The 15,634-nt window shown below is 55.3% G+C and overlaps 1 protein-coding gene across 6 annotated transcripts in view; it reads left to right on the top strand.

Annotated features, from left to right (window-relative positions):
• The window catches only part of RPS6KA2 (ribosomal protein S6 kinase A2), a 349,946-nt gene that overhangs the window by 258,032 nt on the left and 76,280 nt on the right, over positions 1-15,634 (top strand). For all 6 annotated transcript variants that reach the window (XM_078447561.2, XM_060617075.3, XM_060617077.3 and 3 more), the window contains one exon: positions 4,116-4,197. In XM_078447561.2, coding sequence (XP_078303687.1) covers positions 4,116-4,197 — 82 coding nt within the window. The remainder of the gene's footprint in view (positions 1-4,115; positions 4,198-15,634) is intronic.

The raw sequence follows: 15,634 nt of genomic DNA, 5'->3' as shown, positions 1-15,634 counted from the left end.
CCCGCCGGACCCTCCCTCAGCCGCTGCTCCCCCCGTGTGCATCCCGGACAGAGGATGGGTCCCTGCTGGGGGCGGGTCCCCGTGCGGGACCACACAGAGGACAGCGTGTGCTCCCGTGTCCGAGTCAGTCCTGCCAAGTGTAGGAAGCAGTTTGCCGAAGCAACTTGCTGGGAATAATGGAGACCGTCTCTGGTCACTGGGGACGTGTCGAGACATCGTGATTTCGGGGGTATCCAGAGAGCTGGGAAACACTGGTGCTTGGACAGGAGAAACAGCCTTGTCCTCGGGCAAGGTGACTTCAGCATCGGGACAGGAAAGCAGCGAACGGCTGGAAGACACGGCCACGTGTCCAGGTGTTCCTGGAAAGTCTGGAGGAAGGAGAGGCCCTGGAGCCGCCCGAGAGTCAGAAAGCGACGCCTCCCCCTCCGCCCCATCCCCTCGCCTGTTCCTTGGGGTCCCTCGTGTGGATAAACACCAGAGGTCCGTGTGGAAACACGCTTTTCTTTACAATACTCGGGGAAAGGATTACAGTTCCCACGTTCGGAGAAGCGATCAAACCAAGCGAAAGCAGGCTCCTGTTTTCCTTTTACTAAACTGGGAGCACGTAAGATCTTCCTTCTGAAGACGTTGTCACCCTGCCGTCCCCCTGAGAGGGCCTGGCCGCCACCCGGGTGGAGGACTTTGCAGACCCTTTGCGATGTTGCAGCTCTTGAGAGAGAGCTGAAAAGTTTGCCGAGAGAATCGGGGAGGGCTTTTGCTGATGACGGCAGCACCTGCAGATCTGGGGCGATTTAGGGTGGCCCAGCACCTGTGTGTCCCCCCCTCCCCCGTAACGTCTTTGCGTGTCACGTGCCGAGCCGCTGAAGAAGGCAGTTCCAAGAATGCAATGAGGGAACACGTTACAGCCAGCTGGATTAGAGATGAAAGTCGGCAGCCGCACTTGCTGAAACGGCCCGAGTTCTCGAGGACCTATTTCACTGCGTCCTAAATGTCGTGTGTCCGGCGGGCGGTCGGGAGAGGCAGCCTGGGCTCGTGAGCCCATCTGTTCTCTCGAGGTCACGTTTATCTCCTGTTAGGTGCCCCGCTTGCCCCCAGGGTCCCTCCTGATGCTGTTCTCGCGGTGACCCCAGGGCCTGGCGCAGAGTGGGGGCTCGACAAGCACCGAGAGAGTGGAATCTCTTCCAGTTATTTTCAAAAATAAAAATGCAACTCTTTTTTTTAAAAATCTTATTTATTTTTGAGAGAGAGAGAGTGGGGGAGGGGCAGAGAGAGAGAGGGAGACACAGAATCGGAAGCGGGCTCCGGGCCCCGAGCTGTCAGCGCAGAGCCCGACGCGGGGCTGGAACTCACGAACCGTGAGATCATGACCTGAGCCGAAGTCGGACGGTCCACCGACTGAGCCGCCCGGGAGCCCCTAAAACTACGACTCTTTTCATAGCAGAGAAGACATCACTATTATCATTTCATTTTTTTAAAGCCTGAGATATAGTAGAGAAGGAGGTTTATGAGCACCTGTTTATGCAGAACTTGACATCACGGAGCTCACCTTAATTGTGGCAGCCGACGTGCACTTGGTCTGCAGCGAAGCCTTCAGTGGCGTGGGGTCCGCTGCCCGTGAGTCCACACGTGTGCTCTCCCGTACGTTCACACGTGCCTTGCACACACCCGCCTGATATTGCAGGGAGGAGGCAGAGGAAGGAATGAAAACGGAGGCGGAAAAAGATCGTTTCCGGATGTTGCACAGCCGTGAAAGAGGGGTTTCACTGCTGTTACTGGTTGTCTGACTGTGGGAAGGCACGGAGGTTCGAGGAGCCACGGCCGAGCCTCTGCTCAGTGACTCCGTGACCCTGGCGGGCTCGCCGCGTGGCCCCGTGGTCCCCGGTGCCGTGGCAGGGGGTTGCAGCCCGAGCGTTTGGCTCCTGCTCTGCGGTGCTCTGGCCCCAGAGGGTCATGCTCCCGCTTTGCTCGAGTCTCAGCTGTTTAGCTAGCAGTCCCTCCCTGCCACCCACACCTGCCCCCCGTCCCCGCGCCTTCTGGGGTGCGGCATTCTCCTGTGTGTTCCGGGCACTGACGCTCAAGCCCCTCCGGAGGGCCCCCAGCCTCTCCCACCTGATCACTGGGTTGTGCCCGTCCCTTGAATCCTGGGGGCTCCCCTCCACCCACATGCCCACACCAGCCGGGGGACCGGGTTTGGAGACATGGGGGAACCTCCTGCGTGAGCAGAGACTGCACTCAGAGGGCTCAGGATGTCAGACAGTGAAGTTTCCCTCCACACACCCCACCCTTCTGACCACTGCTGTTGATTTTCTACCTGCCTGCCGGGAGGCTCGTCCCCAGCAGAGCCCTCGTCTGCAGGGACTGTAGGAGGTGGTTTGCGTAGCCATACCTGCTGAGGGAGACTCGGACACTCTCCCCCGGGGTCTGGGCCACAGGTTGGTTCACCCAGACAACCAGCACCACGATGTGGGACACGTGTACGTGTAGACACGTCCCGTGTCCGCCAAAGGTGACAGAATAGTCCAAATCCGAAAGGAAAAGGGCACCCGCTTCTAACTGTCCTTACTCTGGGGGCAGCGTCTGGTGGGGCCAGCCCGTTGCCCTCATTCTTGTCTGGGAGGAGGAGGGGGTCTGTTTGCATTGACCCTGATCCATCCCGGTCTGGGGAGGGTGCTGTGACCTGGGTGTGGCAGCGGTCAGGAGGGAACGGAGCAGGAGGCAGCCGAATCGCCTCGAGGGCACTCTGTGAACTAGGGATGGAAACGATGACCCCATCAACCCACACCCGCGTGCGGGGACTTTGTCTTCCAGGCCCGAGAATGTAGACGCCGAGCGGTGTCCTGTGAGGAAAAGGACCCTCTGTTCCCAAGCTCCTGCCCTCAGTCACTTCCCTTCTCGTCACTGTCCCCCCTGAGGGCAAGGCTGTGTGTGCAAACCCCTCGTGCTGGCTTCTGTCCCCGGTAGGTGACGCTGCAGCCACCCTCCCCCCGCCCCCAAACACCATGCCTCGTGGGCTGGGCTCCTGGAGCTCGCCCCGCCCCTCCGGCAGGTCCTTCCGGCTTTAGGAGGCTCCGTGGGGGAGGCATTTGGGGAGGGGGTGAGTCACCATCACCCTTGCGATGGCCTGTCCGCTGGATGGCAGGTGTCCTCGGCATGGCCGTCTCGATCATGCCAGCGGCGTTCTGTGTCTATCGGGAAATACCGTTGATGCCCCAGGGAGGTGTGTGTGTGTATTTTGCTAATTGTGTTCAGCGATCACGACCATGACCCTGAGCTCGCCGAGCCCCCCCAACGATTGTCCTTCCTTTTTCTGGTTTTCCTTCATGTTGCACCTCAAAATGTGTTTCAGAATCATTAAGGATGCACAGTGTACTAAGAGCCGTTTAGAGGCTCTCTGTATAAATTTAAGCTGCTCAGAGCTAAAATTTGGGTGAAGAAAGCTCAAAATGAGAGAACCCAGTTTATCTTCGGAATCAGACTGAACCGTGTGCTTGGCCAGTCAGGGTGGCCTTCTCAGTGGGGATTTACAAAAGGATATTTAGAATAAAACAAATGATCTTCCTTAAAATTTCTGAATATTGTTTTTCTGTTTTTTTTTAAGTTTACTTATTTATTTGGGGGGGGGGGGGGGAGAATGAGTGGAGGAGGGGCAGAGAGAGAGGGAGACACAGAATCCGAAGCAGCTCCAGGCTCCGAGCTGTCAGCCCAGAGCCCGACATGGGGCTCGAACCCACAAACTATGAGATCATGACCTGAACTGAACGGAGTTGGATGCTCAACCGACTGAGCCACCCAGGCACCCCACGAATACTGTTTGGTTTTGTAAACAACTCATATTTTTTTTCCTGATACAAGATGTTTAAGAGAAAGGTAGCGACACCAAAAACCAATGATTCTCCAAACGTGTAACGCTGTGCATTGCAGAGGCAGTTAGATGAAATTCGTCCCGCTTCGATGTTGGAGAACATTTTAAGTGTAAAATTTTCCGATGGCATATTTATTTTGCTGGATTCCCCCACCCCACCCCAAACTCCCTTGTAGACCCCCTTGTCAACGCAAATAAGGAAAACGAGTTTCAAGTCTTACCAAGTTCGGGTGCTGTGTGTTCTCTTTATCAGGTGTTCCTGGTGAGGAAGACCAAGGGGTCTGACACGGGACAGCTGTACGCGATGAAAGTCCTCAAGAAAGCTACTTTGAAAGGTGAGGACTTCTCGAAGGGGCCGCTGTGTTTGGGACGTGCAGCCGCGGTTTCTACACTGCCTGCCATTTGCGTGAATATGCGTCCTGTTTGCTGGCGCGTGGTTTCTGAAGCTGTCTCTAAAGGAGTGTGTCAGACACGTTACTCTCCAACCGACGATAAACAGTAGAAACACTCCCCTGGATATTTAACATCTCCCTGCAAAACTTCCACGATTTTCAGGGAGAAGAGCCACATTGCGTAAATACCGTTCTCCCACATATGTTCTGCCGCGGCGTGCCATTTGGGAAAAAGAACATCGAGGAGGAAAGCAGAAGCAGGTTGCGTGGCTGCCTGTGGACCGTGACTCAGCTTGAGTCTCCAGTCCCACCGGCTTGCTCACTTTCCAGCGACACGTGACTCGTGGCCGTGTTGTGTCCCTGTGGCTGGCGGTTAGAGTCCAACACCTGACTGTGGAGCTCTGTGCCCCTGCCCTCAGGGAAGTGTAAGCACTAAACCCAAGGTCAGAACAACACTGCATCCGAGACCCCCATCGCTGGCTCCCAGTCGCCTAGCCCACAACACATACGAACGAGCACCTGCTCCCGCTCCGATCCCTTCCAGTGGCCCTGTTGGTGAGGGAGGGGCCCGTCCCCTGAACAGTGGAAGACGGCCGGCCACCCACACCAGGCCCTGGGCAGGTGCGGCACAGAGTTATTGGTCATATACAGTCCTCACACCCTGGAGAGGAGGGTGTGAATGCCAGGCTGGGCCGCACGGGCCGGTACTCGGGAGCAGGGCCACCAAGGACAGGCTGGGCCACATGGGTCAGTACTCAGGAGCAGGGCCACCAAGGACAGGCTGGGCTGCACAGGCTGGTACTCAGGAGCAGGGCCACCAAGGACAGCTGGGCCACACGGTCCGGTACTCAGGAGCAGGGCCACCAAGGACAGCAGGGCCACCAAGGACAGGCTGGGTCAGTACTCAGGAGCAGGGCCACCGAGGACAGGCTGGGCCGCACAGGCCGGTACTCAGGAGCAGGGCCACCAAGGACAGGCTGGGTCAGTACTCGGGAGCAGGGCCACCGAGGACAGGCTGGTCTGCACAGGCCAGTACTCGGGAGCAGGGCCACCAAGGACAGGCTTGAGGAGGCAAGAATGGGTGGGGTCTGTTTGAATAATTCTGTGGGCTGGCCCGTGTATTGGGTGAGGACCAGATGGGGGGGTAGCTGGTCCAGCTTACTGGGAAACCATCAAGGTGGGGGGCTCTCTCAGGGGTGGGGTGATATCTGTCAAGGGCAGGGAGCTCCCAGGCCTTTGGGCTCCATGAGACTCGAGAATGTCAAAGCAGGTTTTGAATCTTCAGGTCTTGGGACAACGTCCTCAGGGGTACATTCAGGGGGCAACACAAGGAATGTGTCGTTCTCTGCAGACATGCTGCTTCCTGTTGCCTGGTGAACAAGGTAAGACAACCAACCTTGTAGGACAGGAAATGCGTAAACCAAATAAATATGGACGTGCACGTCTCAGGTGTTCAAAAGAGAACAGGTGTTTTTCCAAAAGAGGTCGTTCAAGGTCGGAGAGGCTAAGTGAGACTCACGTCCAAAAGGATGGGTGGGGTTACTGGGCAGCAGGTGACCAGACCCAGGCAACCTGGTCATCCCAGGACAGGGACACCCACTTTGGTCAGGCTGGAGCCTGCCTCGGGATCACCTGTGCGTGTTTGGGAAGGGACGTTGTTAGAAACAGACTCCCAGGCCGCACCCCCCTACCGAATCTCAGTCTCTCAGGGCCTGGAATTTGACTTCCTAAACAAGTTGTCTCAGAAACTCTTGTTTGCGTTCTCTGATCGCGGCATTCTGCCTTATTATAGACGCTGGCGAGTTTCATTCAACATTTCTAGTAACCCCATAATTTAAGCCGTGCTCTTTATAGTGAACGTTTTTTCTGGTAGCTGTAATAATATTTCTAAAACTGCCGATGGAACCTGGCCAAATATCCCAAGATGCTCATAATAATGTAATTTTAAAGGATGGTTCTTCAAAAGATACATAGGAAGCAAAGACGAACTGCGGGAAAATGTACAGGAAACAGAGCAGGCTTTGGCTCCTCGTCCCCAGCTTTTAATAAAGAGATTAATAAAGTAATCTCTTCACTCAACAGTAGTTCCATAGAAGTAGCAAAGTAAATTAGACATTTGTTGGTTCAGGATCACCTGGAAAATGGGTGTCTGCGGAATAAAGAGTCCCTCTGGCACCTGCTCAGAAGGTTGGACGCAGTCACCTGTGACCCGACCGCCCCACTCCTGTGCTGTAACCAAGAGAAACAGAAGATGTGTGTGTATACAAACACCTGCATGCGATTAGCCGATTCACAAGAGCCAATAACATTTGGGGGAAAGCCCAACATTGCACACACAAGTGTGATATATCCACATAGTGGGATTTACTCAGCAGTAGAGATGAAGGAAGCCCGCCCTCGCCCCAGTGTGGACGACGCTTGAAAACATTACGCCAAGTGAGAGAAGCCATTCGCGAAGCTCCCTGTATTGTGCGATTCTGCGTGTCCGAAAGTCCCCAGCAGGCAAATCCGCAGAGACAGAAAGTCAACCAGGAGCTGCCGGGGGCCGAGGGGAGAAAGGGAGTGATTGTCAAGGGTGTGGGTTTGTTTCGGGCTGGTGGAGAAGTTTTCAGATTGACCCGTGACGGTTGCATAACTCTGAATATTCCAGAAGTGATTGACTTGCACACTTCAAATAAGTGAGTTGAATGGTATACGAATTATAGCTCAGTAAAGCTGTCATCTGAAAAATGAATTGCTGAACAACAGGGCCATTTGCTAAAACCCTCAAAGCACTGAGACTGACTCTCCAGCACCACGTGGGCCGAATCCGCAGCCCGACGGGGGAGCCACGTCGTTCCCACGATCACACCCCGGCCTTCTCTCCGTCGGCAGATTCCGTGTCAACCTCCCCGGCAGTGACCTTACGGTCCCTTTTCCCTTAAGTCATAACTGTTCCTTCTTCCCCTCAAATACAACCTCACCATCTCCTGCCCTAAAAGGAGAAGGAGAAATAGTAGGTGTGACATTGGAACCCCGATCAGGGAGTCCGCGCTGTGCACCTGCTCGGGAAAAGCAAAGTCAAGTCAATGAACTGGAATCTGTTCTCTGTTTACCCCGCCGCTGAGCCTGCATTCTGCCAGCATTAACCCTGACCTCCGTGCTCAGGCCAAGCACCCTGGCTCGGTGATCCCACCCTCCGTGGATGCACGTCTCCACACTTGTTTTGTTGATAATCCAACCCAGTGTCCTTGAGAAAGTGCCCCGGACACGGTGTTACAAGGACTAGACGGGATACAAAGCGTGTCCGCGGAACGATCACAGTATTGGGACGTGCGTGGATATCTCCATCAGCACAGGCACGTGCACGTACAAGCAAGTAGGAAATCTATGTCACGCTAGTGAGAAATACGCCAAAACGAACACGGTTACGGGATTCCTGGTAGCCTTTATTTTCTTCCCTATAGTCTATATTTCAAGTTTTCAACGAAAATGAAACACGTGTGACTTTTATCATGTAACGTTATTTGCAAAATATTCGGACCACGTGGTTGACTACACAAAATCATGTTTACATGGTGAGAACGAGCCGCATCGGCAGAAAAGGCTAGAAAAATTTCCCATGTCCTTTGCTCCTTTAAAACCTGCCTCTCGAACCAGACGTTGTTTGACATCCTTTACTGTTTCGGCTTTCCATAACGGTCCATCACTACAGGACAGACTTTTTCTTTCCAGAAATGCAATGGGGATTTATTTTCTGAAGAGAAAATAAAAAGATTAAAAAGCAGTGTTTCACGTGAGGGGCCCCCATCATCCCAGGAAGACTAGTTACGTGCGGGCAGGAGGCCAGGTGTCTCTGCGCCCCTAACCAGGCTTCGCCTCCGGAAGGACCCCTGCCCTCTCCGAACCTCCCTGCCTCCTGGCTCACGGAAGGAAGGGCTTGGCTCAGAGGATTGTTTAGATTTGCTGGAGCTCCGACCCCCCTGCATCCCGTTAGCCCGAGTTCTTCACACACTGTCCACCTTGGTGTCAGCACCAGTTTGCAGGCTGATTAGTAATTCTGCGTAATGTGCCAGAGGGGCCAGGAATGCACCGTGACAGTGACGCTCCCGCTCGCCTACGACACCCGAAGAAGGTGCAGACAATGCAAGGAGTTTGAACGGTGAAACCATTTGGAGAAGGGAAACGTGAAGAGGGGGCAGAGGATGTGCAGAAGTCTTTGCAAAGCTGCAGATTGCTTCTCCGAGCCATGGATGACTGTCACGTGTGCACAGGAGAGAACCGGTGTGGGCAGAATTCCAAACCACCTGACGTAAGGATAATAGTCTCTGACGGCTCTAGTTAATCTTTAAATAACTGAGGAGTTGTGGGGCGCCTGCACCCCTTTCTTTAACGAGGTGACACATTGCTTGTAGGGAAATGTCAACTGCTCCGTAGCTGAGGCTGTGGGGGCTGGCAGCACCCCCACCCCGGCCCCGTCTGGTCTTCCCGGCACATTCCCCCCACCTCACGGGCGTGGGGTGCAGGGTGCAGGGCACGGGGTGCAGGATGCGGGACGGAGGGTGCGGGGTGCAGGGCGCAGGGTGGGGCCGTTTGCCTCCTGGTTGCTTCAGGACCCTTTGCAAATGTCGGGCTTCTTTCGTAACTCTGTGCTCATTACTCAATTATTCATTGAGTTCTTACGGTAACAGTGTTATAGACGGTCTTCCACACATCATAAACCCAAAGGCTGACACCTTGGGAGTGGGGCTCAGACGGCTGTAGGCACAGTCCCAAGCCTGACGCCAGGAATGAAGGCGGCCTGGTCTCCATGCCCTAGCTAAGTGAGTCTGCCCGCGGGGACGGTCCCCCACCTTAGTGACAAGGCTTCCCCAGCATGGCTACAGGCTGCACTTGCCTGCGGGACTTTCACAAGAGGCTGCTGCCTGGGGCCACCCCCGGGGCTCTGAGTTGCTGGGTCTGGGTGGGTGTGAACACGAGAATTCGTCACCCCCAGGTGAGAGGCCCCGGATACAGTGTGGTGGGGAGCACAAACCTGGGCCCTGGGGCTCGTCCTGCTCCACCGCCGTCGGCCGTGTCGCCTGGGGGAGCCTCTCCCGGCCTCCCGTTCTCTTACTTAAAGTGGGGCGATGTTGGTAAGAGCACCTGCCTCGTAGCGCTGTGGACGTGAGCGTTAAACCCGCAGGCTCTGCGCCAGCTGCCTTCGGCTCGGGCCCTTTCCTCCGCGAGCACTGGAGACAGGTTAGGACTGTCCCGTCTAGGGTTGGGTGGGTCTCACTGGGCAGGGGGGGAGTGAGGAGGAAGGCTGGACGCTAGTTGCCCTCTGCTTGGAAAGGATTCCGCCTTCCTGCAGCCGCCACCACGTTCACTGCCAGGAAGGACTGGTCCCCGCGGAGAGGCCCAGACGCAGTGCAGCCGGGCCCCCCGTGTGGCGCTGTCCTTTCACCGGGCCGTCCTCCACGACGTGCAGACGCTGCTCAGGTGAAAGGTGTGTTTGCCTCGACAGGTTCCCGATAGGACTTCCCCTGTGTTTTCATGCCTAATTAATTTTTCAACCGTCTTCCCTGGAAGTCAGCTTTCTAAGCCCAAGGGTGGTACACGTTCCCTGCTCTGAAGGAAATGAGTCCTTACTCTGTCCTAGCGATGCTAAGGGGAAAAAAATATATCATCCCGGCAAAATCTCTTTGTTCGGCCAGTTGCATAAGTCCTGGGCAGTCACAGTCACTTCACACGTGTCCGTTGGCAGCAGTGGGTGGGGGCCCGTGGCCACCGGCCGTGGGGTCAGAGGACACGGGCCTGGCCGCCTTCTGAGCTTGTCGGATGGCCCGGCCAGACCATTTCTGCTAATCCTCTGCCCTTCCTTTAAGAGGCAGAGCCCTGATCACATCACTCAGCAGGTGCTCGGGGAGCACGGAGTGTGTGGTGTCCGGGATAGAAACGCACGGCTTCCATTCATACTGATTTTGGTGTTGGAACCAGCGCCCAGCCCGACTCAGCCCGGGGGGCCTCAAACCTCAGAACGCCCTCTTCAGCACTGTTGTTTTTATCCCCTCTTCTCTTAACGGCTGGGCTCGATTTAAACACGCTGACTTGTTGGGGCGCCTGGGTGGTTCAGTCGATTAAACGTCTGACTCTTGATTTCGGCTCGGGTCACGATCTCACGGATCATGAGTTCAGGCCCCGCGTCGGGTTCACTGCTGTTGACACGGAACCCGCTTTGGATCCTCTGTCTCCCTCTCTCCCCGCCCCTCCCGCACTTGCGTTCTCTCTCAAAAATAAATAAAATTTAAAAAACACTGAAAACACCGATTTGCTCAGAAACCGAGCTTCAGTGAACGCCTTAGTTTGCACAGATTTTGTTTCCAGGCAAATTCATCACAGTCATTTGGTTCACATTTGGATGCTTGCAAATTCTGGGTGGGGGAGGAGAATAAAGCAAATCGCGAGCACATGTTCCAAGTGCCCCCCCCCCTGGTGTTACTGTCCTCGTTGTACAGGTGAGGACACTGAGGCACAGAGTAGCGAAGCCACTTCCCGCCGTCCCCCGAGTTGGGACGCTGTGGAGTCACGAGCCCGTGCCCGTCCCGTGATAACGGGCGCTGGGGACCCAGCCCATCCCACTAATTGTCCTTAGGGCACTCACTATTCGGGGTTATTTTGCCGGTACATGGTCAGGGACAGAAGCCTCCCTGTCTTTCTCCAGCCTCCTGGAGGCGCCTTGGACCTCAGGTAAACATCACCCGTCGGCAACGGGCACCCGGCTTCTTGGTCTACAGTGCCTGCCTACAGATGAAAACCCCGAGGGGTCCTTTCTCCGTTTGTTTCTACCACAACTGTGTTTCTTGCCTTGTAGATATGTAGAAAGTAGGAAATGGTTTCCTGTCTCCCCTTGTCGTCTTTAATGCCTGTGCTGTGTGTACGCGGGAGAGAAACAGGCTGGAGATTCATCCACAGAAAGATTCTCTGGCCAAGAAATTAGTTATGCAACCATGTCACTCTCTGTAAATGATCTGGTATAATAAAGGGCTAGCATCCAAAATCTGTAAAGAACTTACCAAACTCAACACCCGTAAAACAAATGAGCCACTGAAGAAATGGGCAGAAGACATGAATAGACACTTCTCCAAAGAAGACATCCAGATGGCCAGCCGAGGCATGAAAAACTGCTCAACATCACTCATCATCAGGGAAATACAGATCAAAGCCACGACGAGATATCACCTCACACCAGTCAGAGTGGCTACAACGAACAAATCAGGAGACTACAGATGCTGGCGAGGATGTGGAGAGACGGAGCCCTCTTGCACTGCTGGTGGGAATGCACACTGGTGTAACCAGTCTGGAAACGGTGTGGAGGGTCCTCAAAAAATTAAAAATAGCACCACCCTACGACCCAGCAATTGCACTACTAGGAATTTACCCAAGGGATACAGGCGTGCTGACCTGTAAGGGCACATGTACCCCTATGTTTATAGCAGCGCTTTCAACAATCGCCAAATGATGGAAAGAGCCTAAATGTCCGTCAGCTGACGAAGGGATAAAGAAGTTGTGGTTTATATACACAATGGAATACTACGTGGCAATGAGAAAGAATGTTATGTGGCCATTTGCAGCAATGTGGAAGGAACTGGAGGGTATTAGGCTAAGTGAAATAAAGCAGGCAGGGAAAGACAGATACCACATGTTTTCACTCATATGTGGAATTTGAGAAACTTAACAGAAGACCATGGGGGAGGGGACGGGGGACAGACAATAGTTTCAAACAGAGAGGGAGGGAGGCAAACCATCAGAGACTCTTAAATCCGGAGAACAAACTGAAGGTGGATGGGGGGTGGGGGGGAGGGGACAGTGGGTGATGGGCATTGAGGAGGGCACTTGCTGGGATGAGCCCTGGGAGCGATGAATCATGGGAATCTACCCCCGAAACCAAGAGCACGCTGTATACGCTGTATGTTAGCTAACTGGGCAATAAATTATATTTAAAAAATAATAATAAACAAATACATAATCCGTATAGAGAAACAGACAAATCCTGGAGGGTTAGGCCACATATGGTGGTTAAGGTGGTTACGTTTTTAACGTTCATTATTTGTGGTTTTCTTCCTTTTTCCTCTGGACTAAAGAATGGCACAAAGTTTTGCCACATTTACCGATACAGCTTCTCACGCGAGGCCACTTTTTTGCTATGAATTCGACCTCTGAAGGCCAACAGGTCTTGTGTGAGGACAGATTTTTTGCCCGCGTCCAGGAGCCTGCTTGGGGTATAATTTCAGACCCAGTGGGCTTCTGCGGGCAGAGGAGGGGAGCGGTGAGCCGTGGTCACTGCGCCCGGCCGAGCCTGAGCTCACCGCCCACGGGCGCGTGGATTCGAGTCCGAGGTGGACCCTTCCACCTGGCCGTCTCAGACCACACTGGCCGTTTCTCAGAGAGTTCTGCTGACTCGTAGGGGGGATGGGGTGCTGGCCGGCAGAAACGGGCCCCGGGTTCTGGTTTCGCGCTCAAAGGACCGTGGGTCTTGAGATTTTCTGTTGCTCCTGCCTGAGAGGGCCGTTAGCCAACGTTTGTCTCCTAAAACCAGAACGGGCCAAGTGGTTGAGTAAAAACATGAACGGGTTGGAGTGTGCCGAACTTTAGATTCCTCGGGAGCACCGAGGAGTGGGTGTAGACATCTACGCTTGTCTAAAGGGGTGTGGGGTTTGGACGTCCCGACGCTGTCAGCCCGATCCCTCCCCCGCCAAAAGCACAGCTTTCCAGAAAGTAGCTCCCGTGTTGTGCTGTGAGTGGCGTCCACCAGGGCGACCCCGCAGCGTGCTTCCTCCCCTGTTTTCCTGGGAGGGAGATCCTGCTCTTCAGGGTGAATTAACACGCTTCTCCACTTTCATCTCAGTGCCGGGGCAGCCAGGGGCCGTGACGGCTGCAGGACGCATGAAGGTCACAGCTGGCAGCCCGGGAGCAAAGCCAGTCGTGAAAAAGCACGTCGCCCTAATCCACCTCGTGACAGGACAGCCACAAATACGGGGTCGGTTGGACCCAGAAAGGTGGCAATTTATCCCCGACTATCTACGGTGTATTGTTGAATCTCACAATAGCTTAGAACATTTTTTCCCTTTACATCCGTCGTAGCCCCGCTTAGTTCCAGTCTAACCTGTCAGATAGCAGAGAACAAATACCCCGGGGAGATAGTGTGGCCTGACCCCAGCTTTTGCGCCAGCCTAGAGCCCCCCAGCGCGGCGGCTGCTGGCGTTTCCCACATCTGCCCCGCGTCCTGTGACTCAGTGACGCGTCACAATGCAGGCGTGGGGGAAGCATCCCTCTTCGTTGTGCACCTGGGTCTCGGGAATCAAACCCTGGGCATCCTCCGCTGTCCCCTGGCTTGACGGGGATGCGTCTGCCTTTATGCCCGTGTCTTTCTCGTGCAAGGACACTCCGTGGCCGCCCGCCGAGTGGCAGAGTCGCCGGTCCGGGCCTTTCCCTCCATCCCTGGATCCGGCCCGGGCGGCCAGCCGGGCAGGGGGAGGCGTCGGCGAGGGCGGACGGTGAGCCCCGCTCGGCAGAATCCACAGACCTGGAGACCGTCCCGGCCGCTCGGGACCCCGGCTCCCTCTTGGCTCGCAGCCAAGGGGCCCTGTGTGCCAGCTGCCCCTCCACGTCTTGTTAGCTCGGCCACACGAGTCCCCGGAAACAGTGGGTGACGCAGCCCCGGCACCGTGAAGGCCGTGTCCCGCGTGAACACAGCCGTCCCCCGTGTCCCGCCACCTGGCAAGGCCCCGTCCACACCTGGGGGCCGCTCTCACAGCACGCGTTTGCGGACACGTCCCCCCAGCTGACGTGAGTGCCGTGACGCTCACTCGGGGTGCTGGGTCTCTTGAGGCCCCCGGCCCCTCTCCCTGCCTCACGTAACCTCCACGTGTTGTCCCGGCCTTTTAATTTCACCATGTCTGGGACGGCTGGTTGTCCTGTGTCACTTCCCCATTGCCTTTGTTACAGATTCCCACCTGGACAAGGATGCACGTTTTTCCTTGTCATCATTTCTGTGGATTGATCTTTTTCTTAAACACTTCTTAATAGATCTGGGATTTATTTTTGTGTGACAGGCAGGGAGGAAATATATATATTTGTGTATATATATATATATATATTTTTTTTTTTTTTTTTTTTTTTTCCCAGCTGTAACTTAACAGTTCCTTGGAAATTTGCATGTAAGATCTTCTCTGTTGTCTTCACCAGCACGGCCGTTACCAGCACTCCGTCCGTCGTGTGGCCCCGCAGCTCCCTTCACTGCAAGCACATCTGACACGATGATAGTCCTGTCCGTCCCACTTACCGGATTCTCAGATGCTCTTGACCGAGCTTTGCGGGGAGGTGGCTGGGTGGGTGTGGGGACACGGTGTCCCCTTTTCTTGGCTGCTCTGCTTCTCCAGGTCTCGTCGCGGGGCGGGGGGCTGCGGGTACTGAGGATGCAACAGGGACTTTTCCCGGAAGGGGCCACATTTTGGGGGACCAAGGCTGGCCTGCTCTGTGGAGACAAAGGGCCCCCCTCCCCTGCCTCCAGGAGGCAGCCCGGGCCTGGGCCGCAGTGGCGCACTTGGGTCCACACAGCGGGTTGCTTAGGAAGGCTTCTAACTGCACCAGAAGGGACAGTCCCAGGCCCCACCATCATTCTCACGACGTGCCTGCAGCTGATGCTGGGCTTGTATCGAGCATCTGGAACCCTCCCTGGAGTGTCCCTCCCGCTCCCCTGGACCCCGCCGGCCCTCAGGGGCTCCCACACTGCCGTCTCCACAACACGGCTCCCAGACTCTAACTTGCTGGCGGCAGAGACGGCTCTGCCTTCCTTGTGCTGCACAGAGAAGACCGACAAACAGGACAGGGACTGGACAGGAGGACGGAGCTCGGCGGAGAGAAATTCGAGGTCAGGTGGGAGGACTGTGCCCCCACCACTCAGTTGTCCCGTTTGCAAGGAGCCGGGAGGACCGGTCCCGTCCCGGGCTCACGTTCTGCTCCCCCGACGAGGGGCCCAGGCTCTGCCCTCAGCCCCTCCACCAGACGTGCCGCGCACGGCCCGCTTTCTGTTTATGGAGAAAAGAGAAACTACACTGACCAAAGCCTAGGTCACGACATAGTAACTCACAAATGATAAACAGGAAAAACAAGACTAAATTCGGCAACACGACCTCCTGGAAAGGTTTGCACGCAATGACTGCCATCAAAGAGCCAGAGGGAATCTTGAACTTGAGGCTCTCCACTCCACAGACAAAACCAGAGCCAGCGATACAAATCGCATGAAATAGAAATGCCCAGCGACTGTTACGGCTCTGGGCGCCGTGCTCCGCTTGAGTCTCCGGGGTGGCAGTCTGCACTCACGGCTCTGGCTCACGACTCAGTTTCTCCTTCGTCCTCC

The sequence above is a fragment of the Panthera onca genome, chromosome B2, assembly GCF_046562875.1.
Source record: "Panthera onca isolate mPanOnc1 chromosome B2, mPanOnc1 haplotype 2, whole genome shotgun sequence".
Lineage (NCBI taxonomy): Eukaryota > Metazoa > Chordata > Mammalia > Carnivora > Felidae > Panthera > Panthera onca.
This window is presented reverse-complemented; position numbering and strand designations above follow the sequence as displayed.